We start from the raw sequence: 15,619 nt of genomic DNA, 5'->3' as shown, positions 1-15,619 counted from the left end.
TGTCAATATATAAGAGCATAAGGAAAAGGCCCTTGCATGGCTTTTGGGCCATTTAATTCTTCTTCTTTTGCAACCTTATTCACTATTTCTTCTAGTTTATCTATGCATAGACCAAAGAGTATGGGATAGAGTGGACACCCTTGCTTCACCCCCATGTTGCTCATGAAGGGTTCTAAGGAACCACTATCCATTTTCAATTGGTATCCAACTTGATCATATATATCATGCTACAATTGATCTATACTCTAATACTTATTCCGATCCCTATCATTCTTTTTTTCCAAAGCTCGATCCTTGGTACAATGGCAAAGGTTTCCTTGAATGTCCACAAAACAACAATTTCCCCTTGAAGTTAACTCTGTTTCATAATTACCCCAAGTGTAACCAAATGATCAATAGTGGAATGTTTCAGTTGACCAAGTGATCGTTTGAGATGATGCTCAACCCCATGAAATAATCTTTTGTTCCATATTAGGGCTATATAGCTTGGCCATAACCAAGCTAATTGCCATGTTTGCTTGGTAGTTGGACACCAAATTTTTATCTCCTCTTTTATGGATTGGTTTAATCCAATTTATGTTATGACAACAAAACTTGTGCAAATATCAAGGGATTTCTCTCGTAACAATTCCTTATCCAAACTAACATGACATTCAACCATTTGTATGGTTGGTCCAGTTTAGGGGTGCATGTAAATGAAGATAGATCACTAAATTGCATATCGGACAGAACTTGGGTGAATGTGGATGTAGACTATAGTCAAATTGCATTCATATATTTCGTAGGTAATGAATGTATATATAGCTTTGAGAATAACTTGTGGATCCATGGGAAGGTCTCAAACACAAGTTATACACATGCAAAAAATGTATCTTCAATCATGCAACTATTGTTGATGTTGTGAGGAAATAGCGCTCGGCCACAACCGAGTCTTAAACACTCGATGGAAGAAAACAGAAAATAGAAATAAGATAGACACAAGATGTTAACGTGGAAAACCCTAATAAGGAAAAACCACGGGAGCCCATAGACTCAAACTATCACTATAAGAAGAGGATACAATGCGAGACTCAGAGGCAACGACCTCGGGCCCTATGTCTTCGCCACTCGACGGTTACAACAAAAAAACTTTCTGTATCTCGCGCTCTCTCTCTCAAGCTCTCTGTGTGTCTATACAACAATATCTCTACACACACACATTGTTAATAGGTGATTGCCCTAAGTCATGTTTATACTTATATGACTTTAGGACTATTTACAAATATGGCTATGACAGGTACTCTAGAAACATATTTACAAATATGTTCTTGGATCCGGTTCACACCGGATTCATCTGGATACCTTCCGGATCCGTCCAGTCGGGTTCCTTTCTTTGGCTCGTCCGATTATCATCTGGAGGGACCGAATTCCCAACAAACTCCCCCTTCACTCCGGCATGGGATGTCTTGTCAATCCGATCCGTCTCCGCACACATCCAACTTGTTGGTTAATAGTACCTTGGTCAACATGTCCGACCCATTTCCCTTTGTATGGATCTTCATCAGCAAGAACTCTTTATCTTCTACCTTCTCCTAGAGCCAGTGATATCTTCTCTGGATGTGCGTGGTCCGGGAATTGTAGGCTGTGTTCTTCGCGAGGTGGATGGCACTTTGACTATCGTAGTGGAGCCAAAATTCCTCCTGTAAGATCCCTAGCTCTCTGATGAAGTCCTTCATCCAGATTACCTCTTTGCCAACTTCTACAACCGCCATGTACTCCGCTTCCGTTGTCGACCATGCAACTGACTTCTGCAGCCTCGACTGCCATGATACGGCTCCCCTTGCATAAGTCATGACATATCCAAATGTAGACCGGTTGGTATCCGCATTAGCCGACATATCCGAATTTGTGAATCCTTCAAGTTGGGGTTTTCCTGAGCCGACTCTGAGGCACATACTCGAGGTGCCTTTCAAGTACCAGAGTATCCACTTGACCGCGGTCCAGTGTTCTCTTCCCGGATTGCTCATAAACCCGTTGACCACTCTGACAACATATCCGATATCCAGCCAGGTACACACCATTGCGTACATCAAGCTCCCGACGGCGGAGGCATATGGTATCTTCATCATCTCTGACTTCTCCGTCTTGGTCTTCGGACTTTGCTTTCCAAACAGCTTGTAGTTTGTCAGAAGTGTCGACTCGACCGGCTTCACATCTGTCATCTTGAACCGTTGAAGCACATTTGTCACATACTTCTCCTATGACAGCCACAATAGCTTATTCGTCCGGTTCCGGACTATGTGCATCCCTAGTATCTATCTTGTCGAACCCAAATCTTTCATTGAGAAGGTCCGGTTCAAGGGCTTCTTCAGATTCCCGATTTTGGTTCAGTCTTGTCCTTGATCAGCATGTCATCCACATATAGCAGGAGTATCAAGAAGTCTCCTCCATCGAAATTTTTCACAAATACACAGTGGTCAACATGCGTCTTGTGGTATCCTTGATCTTTCATGAAGGAGTCGAACTTCCAGTACCATCACCCGGGAGCTTGCTTCAATCCGTATAAGCTCTTCTTCAACCGGCATACCAGGTGCTCCTTCCCTTTCTTGACAAATCCCTCTCGCTGTTGCATGCAGATCTCTTCTTCGAGGTCACCATGCAGGAACGTCGTCTTGACATCTAGTTGCTTGACCTTGAGGTCCATGCTTGCTGCTATGCTCAACACAATCCGGATTGATGTCATCTTTACTACCGGGGGAAAGATCTCGTTGAAATCCACTCCCTTCTTCTGCTGGAAGCCCGTTACCATAATGCGGGCTTTGTACGTTGGTGGATTTCCGACGTCTCCCGGTTTCAGCTTGTACACCCACTTGTTCCGGAGAGCTCTCTTTCCTTTCGGCAACTCTGTCAATTCATATGTGTGGTTCTCACGCAGGGAATCCATCTCATCCTGCATGGCACTTAACCACTTGCAGATGTGGGTGTCTTTCTTTGCTTCTTCGAAGCTTTTCGGCTCCCCCTCGTTGGTCAGCAACACATGCTCCGCATCCGGAAATCTCCAGGGGGCTCTTCTCTCCCTTAGGCGATATCTTCTTCCTTGGTCTTCGGCCACCGGTTCCTCCGTTTGTTCTTCATCCAAATCCAATTCAGGGTCTTGTACGGTTCTGGTGTTTCTTCTTTTGTCGGTTCGGGTCTTTCTACGAATCCAACCAGTTCATCATGGTCCTCGTCTAACATCCATCTTCCAACCGAATGTGTCCTAGCATCTTCCAACCGATCTTTGTCGGTCAACCCGGAGTGCACTATCTTCTTCTCCGACTCCCAGTCGACAATAGTCTTGTCTTCCATGAAGACTGTGTCTCGACTCTGGAACATCTTCTTGTCAACCAAGTCCCACACTCGGTAACCGAACTCATCGTCACCGTATCCAAGGAATATGGATGGTCAGAACTTCGGATCCAATTTTACTCTCTTGTCCTTTGCAAAATGCACGTAAGTGAGACAACCAAACAACTTCAGATGTTACCGGTCCATACTCTCTGTGGTGTGTCTCCTTCCAATGGTGCTGAGGGTGATCTGTTTATCACGTACGTTGCTATCAACAGCACCTCAACCCAAAACGTCTTAGACAACATTGCATGTGCCAACATGCTCTGGACTGTCTCCATCACAGTCTGGTTCATCCTTTCGGCCAATCCATTTGGCTCTAGTGTCTTTGGCATAGTAAATTCGAGTTGGATTCCTTTTGATCGGCAGTACTCCTCGAACTGCCCTTGGTATTCTCCTTCGTTATCTACTTGAACTGCCTTCAGCTTCCGACTAGTTTCCCTTTCCACCCTTGCATGGAATTCCTTGAAGACGGATAATACCTGGTCCTTCGTCTTCAGTGGTGAGACCCACAACTTCCGGTTGTGATCGTCTATGAACGTCACGAAGTACTGCGATCCGACATGTGACTTCGTGGCCACTTGGCATAAATCGGTATGCACAAGTTCTAGCGGTGCAATCCGTCGCAACAGTGGTCTTGACCGGAAAGAGGTTCGGTTTTGCTTGCCAGCCAAGCAATCGGTGCACTTCTCAAGCTGCACTTCCTTCACCTCCGGAATGAGGTTATATTCGACAAGTCTTCTCATCCCTTTCTGGCTCATGTGACACAACCTCTTGTGCTACAACTTGCCGGCATTGTCGGATGCTACGTTCACTTCCTCCCGGCATATCCGGGCATGCATCATGTACAATGTGTTGATCTTCTGGGCTTGAGCCACGATAAGGTTTCCTTTGTTGAACTTCATGACTCTATTCCGTGTAGCCTTCATCATCTAGCCGACCGGCTGATATCAGGTTCTACTAAACCTCTGGAACGTGTCAGACATCCTTCAGTAACAACTTGCACCTAGTTGATGTCGTCATCCACACATCTCCTATGCCGACAATTCGGCATGCACCTTCATTTCCCATCTGGACAGAACCGTGATCTCTGGCTTTGTAAGATGAGAAGCACTTCCGGTCAGGAGTCATGTGGAACAACACTCCGGAGTCGACCACCCATGTCGTTTCGTCGCTAACAAGGTGTAGCTCACTCTCATCGGTGATTAGCAGCTATTCTTCTTCACATGTCACAATCGTGGACGTTCCTCTCCTTTCCGAAATCTTCTTCAGTTTCGAAATGTCGGCTCCCCCTTTGGTTTTCCGGAAGTGTTGGCAATTCTTCTAGAAGTGCCCCGGATTTCCACAATAAAAGCATGTGGGCCTCCCCCTTGACTTTGACCTCATCCCTGATTTGTCCCGGTTTTGGGAACTCTGAATCTGGCCTCTTCCCCGGTTATGGTCGTCTTCCATAACCAAGGCCTTCGGATCAGTTCTGGATTCCCGGTCCTTTCGGCAAGCTTCTTCATCCAACAAGCTCGACTTTACTCTTGTGAGGGATAGGTGTTTTCCTTCCGGCCCAGCGTTGCCCAAAGTGACAACTAGCGTCTCCCAACTATCCTGGAGGGAACTGAGCAACAACAACGTGAGTACCTCATCGGCTAGAGGTACGTCAAGCGAGGTCGTCTGATTTATGAGCCCATGTAAAGCATTCATGTGCTCCTCCATACTAGATCCGTCTTGGTACCGGAGTCTCACTAAGTTCTGGAATGCCGAAACCTGATTTACGGCGTTCTTGCTCTCTAGCATGGTACCGATTTTTTCCAGAGCACATGTGTCTTACTTTCTTCATTAAAGTTGTTGTTCAGGCTCATGTCGATGAAGCACCGGATGTATGACGTCGTCTTTGTATGCATCACCTCCCATGTCGTGGCATTGATCTTCTCCGATTTCTTGTCCCCAAACTGTACCGACAGCCAGAGATCTTTGACCATGAGCATGTCCCTCATCTTCGACTTCCACACTAGATAGTTGGAGCCGGTGAGCTTGAACATGCTTCCGAATGACTCTTCCATATGTTGTTCGCGTTGATACCATATTGTGAGGAAATGGCGCTCGGCCACAACCGAATCTTAAACACTCAATGGAAGAAAACAGAAAATAGAAATAATATAGACACAAGATGTTAACATGTAAAACCCTAATAAGGAAAAACCACGGGGGCCCACTGACTCAAACTATCACTATAAGAAGAGGATACATTGTGAGACTTAGAGGCAACGACCTCGAGCCCTATGTTTTCGCCAACCGATGGTTACAACAGAAAAACTTTCAATATCTTGCTCTCTCTCGCTCTCTCTGTGTCTATACAACAATATCTCTACACTCACACATTGTTAATAGGTGATTGCCCTAAGTCATATTTATACTTATATGAATTTAGGACTATTTACAAATATGGCCATGATAGGCACTCTAGAAACATATTTACAGATATGTCCCTGGGTTCGGATTCATCCGGATACCTTCCGGATCCGTCCGGTCCGGTTCCTTCCTTCGGCTCGTCCGGTTCTCATCCGAATCCCATCCGGAGGGACTGAATTCCCAACAAATGGTTGGTTACACCATTGATGAATTTTGAAGTTACTACAGAATGAGACAAGTATGATGCATTTATGATATGATAGCTATTATCTAAAATACTATAAATATAACATTATTTATCATATATGAATGATACAAATGAGACATTTAATGGCAATGTAGTCTAATATGTTGTTCATTCACATAATAATGTTTTTGGTTCCCCTTGGGTATTTAGTGTTAAGGCACAAGATGGTTGAGACATGAAAAGGTGAAAAGTAACCGAGCAAAAGAAGGAATTTTTATGCTATAAGATTTTCACAGGGTTCTCGTCACCCACTTGCATGGTGGGTACTAATGCTAAAACCTACAAGATTGAGATGTATGGCATGCACTATGATAGGAAAGGAAGATATAAACCTTGAGGAATGACTTTTTGATGAAAACATATTCCAAAAAGGCTTAGGTTCACATGGATCCGATGGCAAAGAAAGAAAGAATTCCATGCCTAACATAAATCTTCTCTATATGAAAGTATCCATATGCACAATATGTTCTTTGGGCAATGTTTAATTGTACACTTATATGCGTGCCTCTTAGAAAGCCACAAACATTATCTCTCTCTTTCAATGATCGCCCTAAAATATTGGTGTGAAGAATTTAGAATGCATATTAGAAGGCCAAGGGAGAAAATAGTACGTGATTAACAAAACCTTTGGCACATGAAAATTGTCATTAATAAGGATTGGTCTTAGAACTAACTTTAAACTAAAATTTATCACACTTGTTCTCATAAGCGCGCCCACACGCAGACACACAAATCTCTCAAAAGACATATACATGGGCAAAGGAGTAATGAATCAAGGAACAAGAAGGGAGACTTGCACAAATGAACCTAGTAACACTCATGAGAGAACATTTTTTTTGTTCGACCTAAATTCTCTCTCAAAAGATGTATACATGTGCAAAGAACAATGAAACAACAAACAAGTAGAGAGGCTTGCAAACATGAACCTAGTGGTGCTCACAAGGAAACTTTGCTCGTTATGTAGCATCTATCAAATTTAGAATGGACACGTCAATTATGTCGAGAAATAAAGTGGATGGCATAGAAAGCCGAAAGCAACAAATAAGCAAGATGGAGGATGAGTGGAGATAAAACCACGTCATGTTGGTGTTACGGGCATGACCATAATTTATCTCGTGGTAAGTTGTACCGTAGTATTCTACACACGAGGATAAAGTGTGAAGGTTAATCGAGAGTATAAAGAAAGGCGGATTACTTTTAATCCTAGGAATTGAGACAACCCATAAGAGCCAAGTGTGAACTTGCTTGGGGGCCTTAGGTATGGTTATCAATTTGAGGCCTAGCTACCCTCAGTAGGGACATCATTTGATTACATCAAGACTGTGATCTTGCGGTGACCAAACTCTTGTAGCGAGCATGCCAGTACCAGGTACGACTCGATGCCATGGTGGTGGTATGGGATGCCGATCAAGGCTCGAGTCCGTCTCGATCCCTTCGTTCAGAGATGGTCGGCATAGTTAATGTGTAGAAGGTAGTGGTGACTTTTGACCTTTGAGTGCTCATAGATTCTCAAAGGTGTGTTCACATAGTAGACTATGTTGAGCTTGATTCTCAACCATTTTCAATTCCTCATTTCTAGATCATGAGGTCTTCCATGCCTATATGTGTCAATTGATTGATGCATTTTCTTATTGTGTTCAAATTGATGGGTATGAAGCATGGGAAGTATTTGTTGTAAATGTTCAGAGGTTAAGTAGATATTATGAAATTCACCATTTTGCATAATATTTTAAATGCTCAAATGGCAATTGACTTTGCAAAGGAATCTAAACAAGATCTAGTGTTGCTACAATTGGATATAGAGAAAGCCAATGATAATGTGGATTGGTCATTTATAAATCATTTGATGTCTCATATGGGTTTTGGTGATCGTATGTCTAAGATGATATACACATTAGGAGAGGGTTGGGTTTCACATATGATGTTTAATGGAGGAGTAACACAACCTATTTCTATTCGGAGATCAATTAGACAAGGATGCCCGATAAGTCATTTACTATTCACTATTGTGACACATCCTATTCTTGTTAAGTTACAGAATATTGCTATGGAGGAAGAATTGATTGGACTAAGGTTGCCATTAGAGAAGCCATGTATTGTTCAAGCTCTTGCAGATGACCATATTATGTTTTTGGCACCTAATCAGGAAAATATTAGTAAGACAAGAGATGTGTGGGAATTGTTTTCAAATGCATGCGGGTTGAGAATTAATATGTATAATCTGTTATCATTTCATGTACAGAACAAGATGTGTTAGGGTTGGGGTGGTCAAGAAGGATAGTACATCATGGTATGATTTGTCGTCACCTTGGATATCCAATTGGGGTGGAAGTTTCTCATGTGAAACTAATACAGTGGGTATCCAAAAGGTTGGAGGATAAGTTTATGTATTGGAGGTCTCAATTCTGGCCTTTTCATGTACGACTCATAGTTCCTAATATTCGCGTACGTCCAATTTACTGGACGTACGCAAACGTTTGCAAACGTACGCGTATGATACGCGATATTCGTTTGGCTTTTTTTTTTTGACTTTTTTTGGGTTTTTTTAATTTTTGATATTCATAATATTTTGTGAATAGAAGTGACATCTGACACACATACACACACACTCTCTCTCTCTCTCTCTCACACGAGAACTGACAAATTTTCTCTCTCTACAAAATCTAGATATCTAATATACATATTACATACTCCCTCACACAGACAAAACCCATAGCTCCTCTCTCTCTCTCTCTCTAGAGTCTAGATATACACTCAATCACTGTCTCCTCACACATGCAAAACAGGGCTTCTCTCTCTAGACCACACATGCTCTCTCTCTCTCTCTCTCTCTCTCTCTCTCTCTCCCCCTCACACACACACACACTATGTACACCATATACACCATATGTATATATAATATATCTATGTACCGCGTATGGATTTCAATCATACTTGGAGCCTTTTCACGTATGAGTATGATACGAATATTGGCGTTTGAGTATGACACGAATGGGACGTATGGCTAGAACTATGGTACGACTTAAGGTGGTTCAATCAATTATGGTCTCTATGGTGTCTTATTATCTTTTTTTGCTACCATGGTTGAAGAAAGCTCTTAGAATGGTGTCACACTCAACGCGAGCGTTGTTAGGGAAAAGAAAAGGGAAAAGGACATTGGCGTGGTTGGCATGGGATCATGTTTGTACTCCGACGCATCTTGGTGGGGCATCAATATTGAATCTATATCAGCATGTGGTGGCTCGCCGATTTACTTTCATTCGATTTATGTTTGAAGGTGTACAACCTTTGATAGAAATGGTGGCATACTTTACAGAGTTCAGAACGGAATTAAGCTTGGAAACATGAAGGTTGAAGCTCATTGGTGGAATGTCATTAATTTTGAAAGGGATGTCAAATGTGCAAGGTCTCTAATAGTTAATCATTTGTTGACATCTTGGCAAAGTATGTTGGATTTTGTGGAATGGCATCCTCCACAAGAAAGGGAATGTGCCAATTCATTACAAATGGAGGTTTTGGTGACATGAAGGTTGTTGAGGTGGGAAGGTAAACAAATTCTTAACCTTCAATTGAATCGGATGGCTAGATTGGGTTATGCTATGTTGGTGTCACAAAGAAGATCAATGGCCTTTCGAACAACAAGATCAACATTTTGTATTCCAAAAGGTTATACTTTTATTTGGGATAAGTTGCAAGAAATATTGTCTTCTTATGAGCCAAATCCTGATTTAGATGGGGGATCTCAAGAGCTTGATTGGAGGTTTGTTGGAAATAAGAGATTGACTATGATTTCAACAAGTGTTGGTTATCAAAAGTTAATTGACAAACATAAGTGGTTGGAAGAAAGAGTTGTAAAGATATGGGGTTTTCATAAGCCCATTACTTGGTGGTTTCATGTGATCAAGGCAGGTTGGTGTTCTCGATTGATGCTACAAGTTAAGGTATTTATTTGGAGAGTTATGGTTGGAGCTTTACCATTGGGGGACGCATTAGAAAAAGGAAACATTACTAAAGGGTCGTGTTTCTTTTGTTTGGTGGAATTGGAACATAGTAGCCAACGATTTCTTTCATTCCCGATGGCAATGATGGTTTGGAGGTGTATCAATTCAATGTGGATGTCTCTAATTGGAGTAAGCATATCTTCCTTCAGTTGGGTTTTTGCACATATGGAGAACAAGGAACCGATGCCTCATGTCCAAATTTTTTTTGAGTTCTTGGGGTATTGGGGGGCTATGGTTCAATTGGAATACGCGGAATGCCTTCACTTTTGATCCGCAAGTTGGGGTGAGAAAATATGCTCTAAAGCTAAAAGGACTTCTTTTGTGGTGATTGACAGTGCTAGAGAAGTCACGAAATCTCAAGCATGAAGGGAGAGAACTCTACAAGGTCACATAGGATCATATTCTTTCGCCATTTGAATTGGTGTGTAGGGTGGCATTGAGTTTGGGGTCGTAGTAGGCTTTCGATCCGTAGATAGATAGATACAAGGGGTTCTATACTTTGTTGTAACTTAGGCATGGTGGTGTTTTTTCTTTCGTAATGAAAGCCATTATTTACGAGAGAGAGAGAGAGAGAGAGAGAGAGAGAGAGAGAGAGAGAGAATCAAGTGGAGATAGATACTCGGAAAGAGATGGATGTAAGAGGGCAAGAGGAGAAGATATTTTACAAAGAGATTAGATATTTCTTTTGCTCTTTGTTTTTGTGAGACTTTTTGGAGGGTAGCCAATGAGGAGCATCCAATCGATTCATTAGATTCTCTCTCTCTCTCTCTCTCTCTCCCTCACACACACACACACACACACGATATTTGCAGACCCAGAGCCCAGCAGAACAGAGCACTCCTTTCTTTCACCCAGATTTGGTTTACGATGAGAAGGAGCAGCCATGGAGATGGGGAATCATCAGCGGATAATGATGATGATGATGATGCCTACATGGCTTACATAGATAATGGTAATCATGATGATGGAGATACATACCATCAGCATCATGACCGTAGTGTAAGGGGCATGTTTTCATATGATGGTGATGATGATGATGATGATGATGATGATGGTGACATTGATGATGGCAATGGTGATGGTATGCTGTCGCACACTTTGCAAAGTGAGATGATGCATCGATCTACTCCCTGTAGCTTAGTTGTTGTGGATGCCCTAGATCCTCAGCAACCCATCATCTATGTCAATGCTTCATTTGAGTTTGTTACAGGATACAAGGCAGAGGAGGTCCTCGGCAGAAACTGGTATGCCCTCTTCTCTATATATAAATCAATTCTTTCTTCAATATTAAGTGACCAAACCCTTATTGGACTAAATAATAAATAGTATTGGTCCTTAAATTGGTGCTCCTGGCACTTAATTTGAGGTGATTATTGCTAAATTCCTTGATTAGGGCTTAATTAAAGGTGATTTCTAGTTAATTGGATTTTATTTGGGCTTGTAGTCTAGCATATGTATGTGGGGTAATGTTTTACATTGCAGACCCTAGATCTTCTATTTTAGTTATGTCTGAATAAGTGACCAAACCCTATTAGGGTAAATAATAAATACTATTGGTCCTTAAACTGGTGCTCCTGGCACTTAATTTGAGGTGATTATTGCTAAATTCCTTGATTAGGGCTTAATTAAAGGTGATTTCTAGTTAATTGGATTTTATTTGGGCTCGTAATCTAGCATATGTATGTGGGGTAATGTTTTACATTGCAGACCCTAGATATTCTATTTTAGTTATGTCTGAATAAGTGGAATTTAGGAATCATGTTTTAGAAATATAAATGTTTATTCATTGTAGTACGACAAGGGTGAAGGAAACTGCTAACAAGTTGGCTGGATAAGTGGGAACAACATAGTAATGTGTGTGTTTGGTGTCTTGACGGGGGTCAAGGCCCATACAAACATGCGAAAACGAGATTCCCCTGTGTTGGAGAATGTGTGTATATATGCACCTGAGTATCTATCATTCTTTCTTGCTTTTGTATATATGCATTCTCCTCTAACTTGTCTCATACTTACTAATGAAGGCCATCTATACCTATACATCAGTATTTTTTGTATGAAGAAAAATAAATAAATGGTTTACCGAATGTCTTTGGGGTTTTGAATTCTCTTAAATCCTTAGCGTGCATTCTTGCTAACATCTTGTCTTGTTCTTTTCAAATGTCTAGCCGATTCCTCCAATACCGAGGACCTTTTGCAAAGAGAAGGCATCCATTGGTGGATACAGCAGTGGTGAGCGAGCTGTGTCGGTGTTTGGATTATGGGCTAGAATTCCGAGGAGAGCTTCTTAACTTCAGGAAAGATGGAACACCCATGATGAATAGGCTTTGCTTAACTCCTATCCACAGTGATGATGGAACAATTTCTCATATAATCGGCATACAAGTCTTCTGTGAAACAAACATAGATCTAGGGCCTTTAGCATGCTCTTCATGGAAGGAGACCTTGCATCCAACTGAATGGTCTACTGAGGATTCAACAGCCCTTTACAAAGGTAAAACGCCCACATCTGAGCAGCCTTTTCGGCATTCTTGCGGCCTCTTAGACTTAAGTGATGAAGTTTTAGGTCAAAAGATATTGGCTCTTCTATCACCGAGAGATGTTGCATCGCTTGGTTCCGCTTGTACAAGGCTCTTTAATCTTACAAAGAATGAAGACTTGTGGAAGACGGTTTGCCAGAATGCATGGGGTGTGGAAACAACAGCTATATTGGAAGTGGTTCCGGGAAGCAAGAGGGTTGGGTGGGGAAGGCTAGCGAGAGAATTAACATCTCTAGAAGGAGCGAGCTGGAGGAAGATTATTGTAGGAGGGGCTGTAGAGCCTTCTCGATGCAATTTTAGTGCATGCGCAGTTGGGAATCGATTGGTTCTCTTCGGCGGAGAAGGGATCAACATGCAGCCGATGAATGACACTTTTGTTCTCGACTTAGGGGTGACATCACCAGAGTGGAGACATGTGCATGTGAACTCACCCCCTCCCGGAAGATGGGGCCATACATTGAGCTGCCTTAATGGATCCTTACTGGTTGTTTTCGGGGGTTGTGGCCGAGAAGGTCTTCTCAATGATGTTTTCGTCGTGGATTTGGATGCCCAACAACCCGTTTGGAGACAAGTTATGGGTGGGACTCCTCCCTTGCCTAGGTCTTGGCATAGCTCATGCACCCTAGATGGTACAACATTGGTAGTATCTGGAGGATGTGCCGATTCTGGCGTGCTTTTGAGTGATACTTTCCTTCTCGACCTCACAATGGAGAATCCTATCTGGAAGGAAATACCAGTCTCTTGGGCTCCACCCTCTCGTCTCGGACATTCTTTGTCTGTATACGAAGGATGCAAAATCCTCATGTTTGGTGGTTTCGCGAAAAGTGGTTCGTTGAGGCTGAGGTCGAGCGATGCATATACGATCGATCTTAGTGAAGAGGAGCCAAAGTGGAAATACTTGAGTATAAATCCAGGGGGTTCAGTGCCGCCTCCGAGGCTTGACCATGTGGCTATTAGTCTTCCAGGAGGGCGCATACTCATTTTTGGTGGCTCCGTGGCCGGGTTGCATTCCGCTTCGCAACTCTATCTTTTAGATGCTACAGAGGAGAAGCCAACATGGAGGCAACTTGATGTGCCCGGGCAAAAGCCGAAGTTTGCATGGGGCCATAGCACGTGTGTTGTCGGAGGGACCCGAGCCGTTGTGCTTGGGGGTGAGACTGGTGAAGAGTGGATACTTAATGAGCTTCATGAGTTCTCCTTAGCGACAAAGCCAGGCATAGGTCGATACTGAATCGAGTTCCATGATGTCTCGTCTTTCCATATACTACTACAACAACGCAAGTTGGTATTTCAAGTGGCTTTGGGTATGTACCATCCTTTTCTTTTCTCTCTTTTTGAAATGCCTCTTATCTAGATCCTAGATAAGATTGTAACTGTTCACCCTCAGATTTTTTAGGTATATTGTAAATCCTACCTTCTGAAAACAAAAACATTTGGAATTACCTTGTTCATACGTTGAGATGTGTAGCAGTTAAGAATGTATAGAACGTTTGCTTGAGAAGAGTGCTTGTATTCAAGTCTGTTTTATACATGCATTTCTTTGTCTTCTTCACAATTTCGTAGAGGAAAATACATATTTCAAAACGGTTGAGTATTACCTAGCAAGCATTTTTCTGGATTTAAGCAAGCGCAGTAAATTTGAACTAATTTAAAGAGATGGAAAGAATTCAATCAGCGAAAGAACTTATCAAATACAATGGATTGATAAGTAAAACATATGCATGAGAAAAATACACTATTTGCAATTCCAAACTAGAATTCTATTTAAAATTTGGCATACATTTGCAATTTCAAATAAAAATTGATACATGATTGGTGATCAAACAATGAATACCACATGATACATGAGTCTTTGACAAAAAATTTAAAATTACAATCTTGCTAATCAATTAAGAACTCCAGATTAAGTGCGAGAGTGAGCAAGAGCAAACATAACTTTGATGCTTGTAAGAAGAGATCGATGCATGAATGTATGCAAAGTCGAAAGCCTTCTTGTAGACAAAGCAAATGTGTTTGTATGCTTGGAAGCTCTTCTTATTTTTGTAACTGCATTTTGAACTCTTATGCCTTCTTTTGCATTGCTATTTTCGGATTGCACTTGTTATTCTGTCTTCCAAGGTGTACCAATACTGTAAATATCAGAAGTATAAGAATCCGACAAGGCATCGGAAGTATCACAATAACAAGTGTCATCATGTTTATAAGAAGTATGCCATCATCCAGGTTTAATACTTACACATGATGGCATACAATAACACTTTTGGTGACCATGGTGAACTCCAAAACAGGGTGTAAATGAACTTATCATATTTTGTTAGAGTGAATTTATGCCTAAAATGTATAGAGTCAACAAGAAGGAACTTGACTTCCCAAAAGCAATCAATTCTTGAGAAGAGGTCATGAATCTCACAAGTCATCTACATATTGATAGTATTTCAACCCCGCGATCCAATAGTTTAACAAACTATATGAATTCAATGATGAAATTGACAATTGTGTGGGAAATTAGAATTTTTATCGTCCATAAAGAGGCCAATTTTGACCTATGGGACCAGAGTATACATGTGTTCTTGATATGTGTCTCCTTCCTAAGAAGGGGTATTCATACATTGAAGCACAAAGTCTTTATGTGTGAATAAAGCATACACATATGAGCTCAGCCTTCTCGGTGGTGTCTTAAGTATAGCACTTAAGTTATCACTCCCTCTTAGTATGTTAGCATATCTTGAACGAATTGCACAATATGCCGAGCATGTGAAGAGCAAGTGACATTCATCCTCTTCCATGCCTTCATTGCATACTTTGCATGCCTTCAAATTTGTTACATTTTGATACCATGATGCAACTTCAATACCCAACTTGTGAGATCGAGTGTGAAGTAGTGTAAGGTTTCTATGAGCATTACTACTCATATTGGTAATGAGATAAGGTTGGATACGATCAATAGGCATTCTTGCTTTATATTGAGACCAACATTCAGGGTTGACATTTGCAATGTAGTATTCTAGCTTTCTCCTCTTAGCATCTTCCCCCTTCATCCTTAATGATTCCACCAACCTTTCCTC

General features: G+C 41.7%; 1 protein-coding gene across 1 annotated transcript; it reads left to right on the top strand.

Annotated features, from left to right (window-relative positions):
* Positions 1-10,675: 10,675 nt before the first annotated feature.
* On the top strand, positions 10,676-14,074 carry LOC147860140 (adagio protein 1-like). Its single transcript, XM_087324643.1, has 3 exons — positions 10,676-10,791; positions 10,832-11,261; positions 12,183-14,074. Exons 2-3 carry the CDS (start codon positions 10,885-10,887, stop codon positions 13,783-13,785), a joined length of 1,980 nt encoding a protein of 659 aa, XP_087180769.1. The 5' UTR covers positions 10,676-10,791; positions 10,832-10,884; the 3' UTR covers positions 13,786-14,074.
* The last annotated feature ends 1,545 nt before the right edge of the window (positions 14,075-15,619 follow it).

This window comes from Azolla caroliniana, unplaced genomic scaffold (assembly GCF_043228905.1).
Source record: "Azolla caroliniana isolate FFs.n. ecotype wild unplaced genomic scaffold, voAzoCaro1.0.p SCAF_9, whole genome shotgun sequence".
NCBI lineage: Eukaryota > Viridiplantae > Streptophyta > Polypodiopsida > Salviniales > Salviniaceae > Azolla > Azolla caroliniana.
The sequence above is the reverse complement of the archived record's forward strand: the minus strand, read 5'-3'. Positions and strand labels throughout refer to the sequence as shown.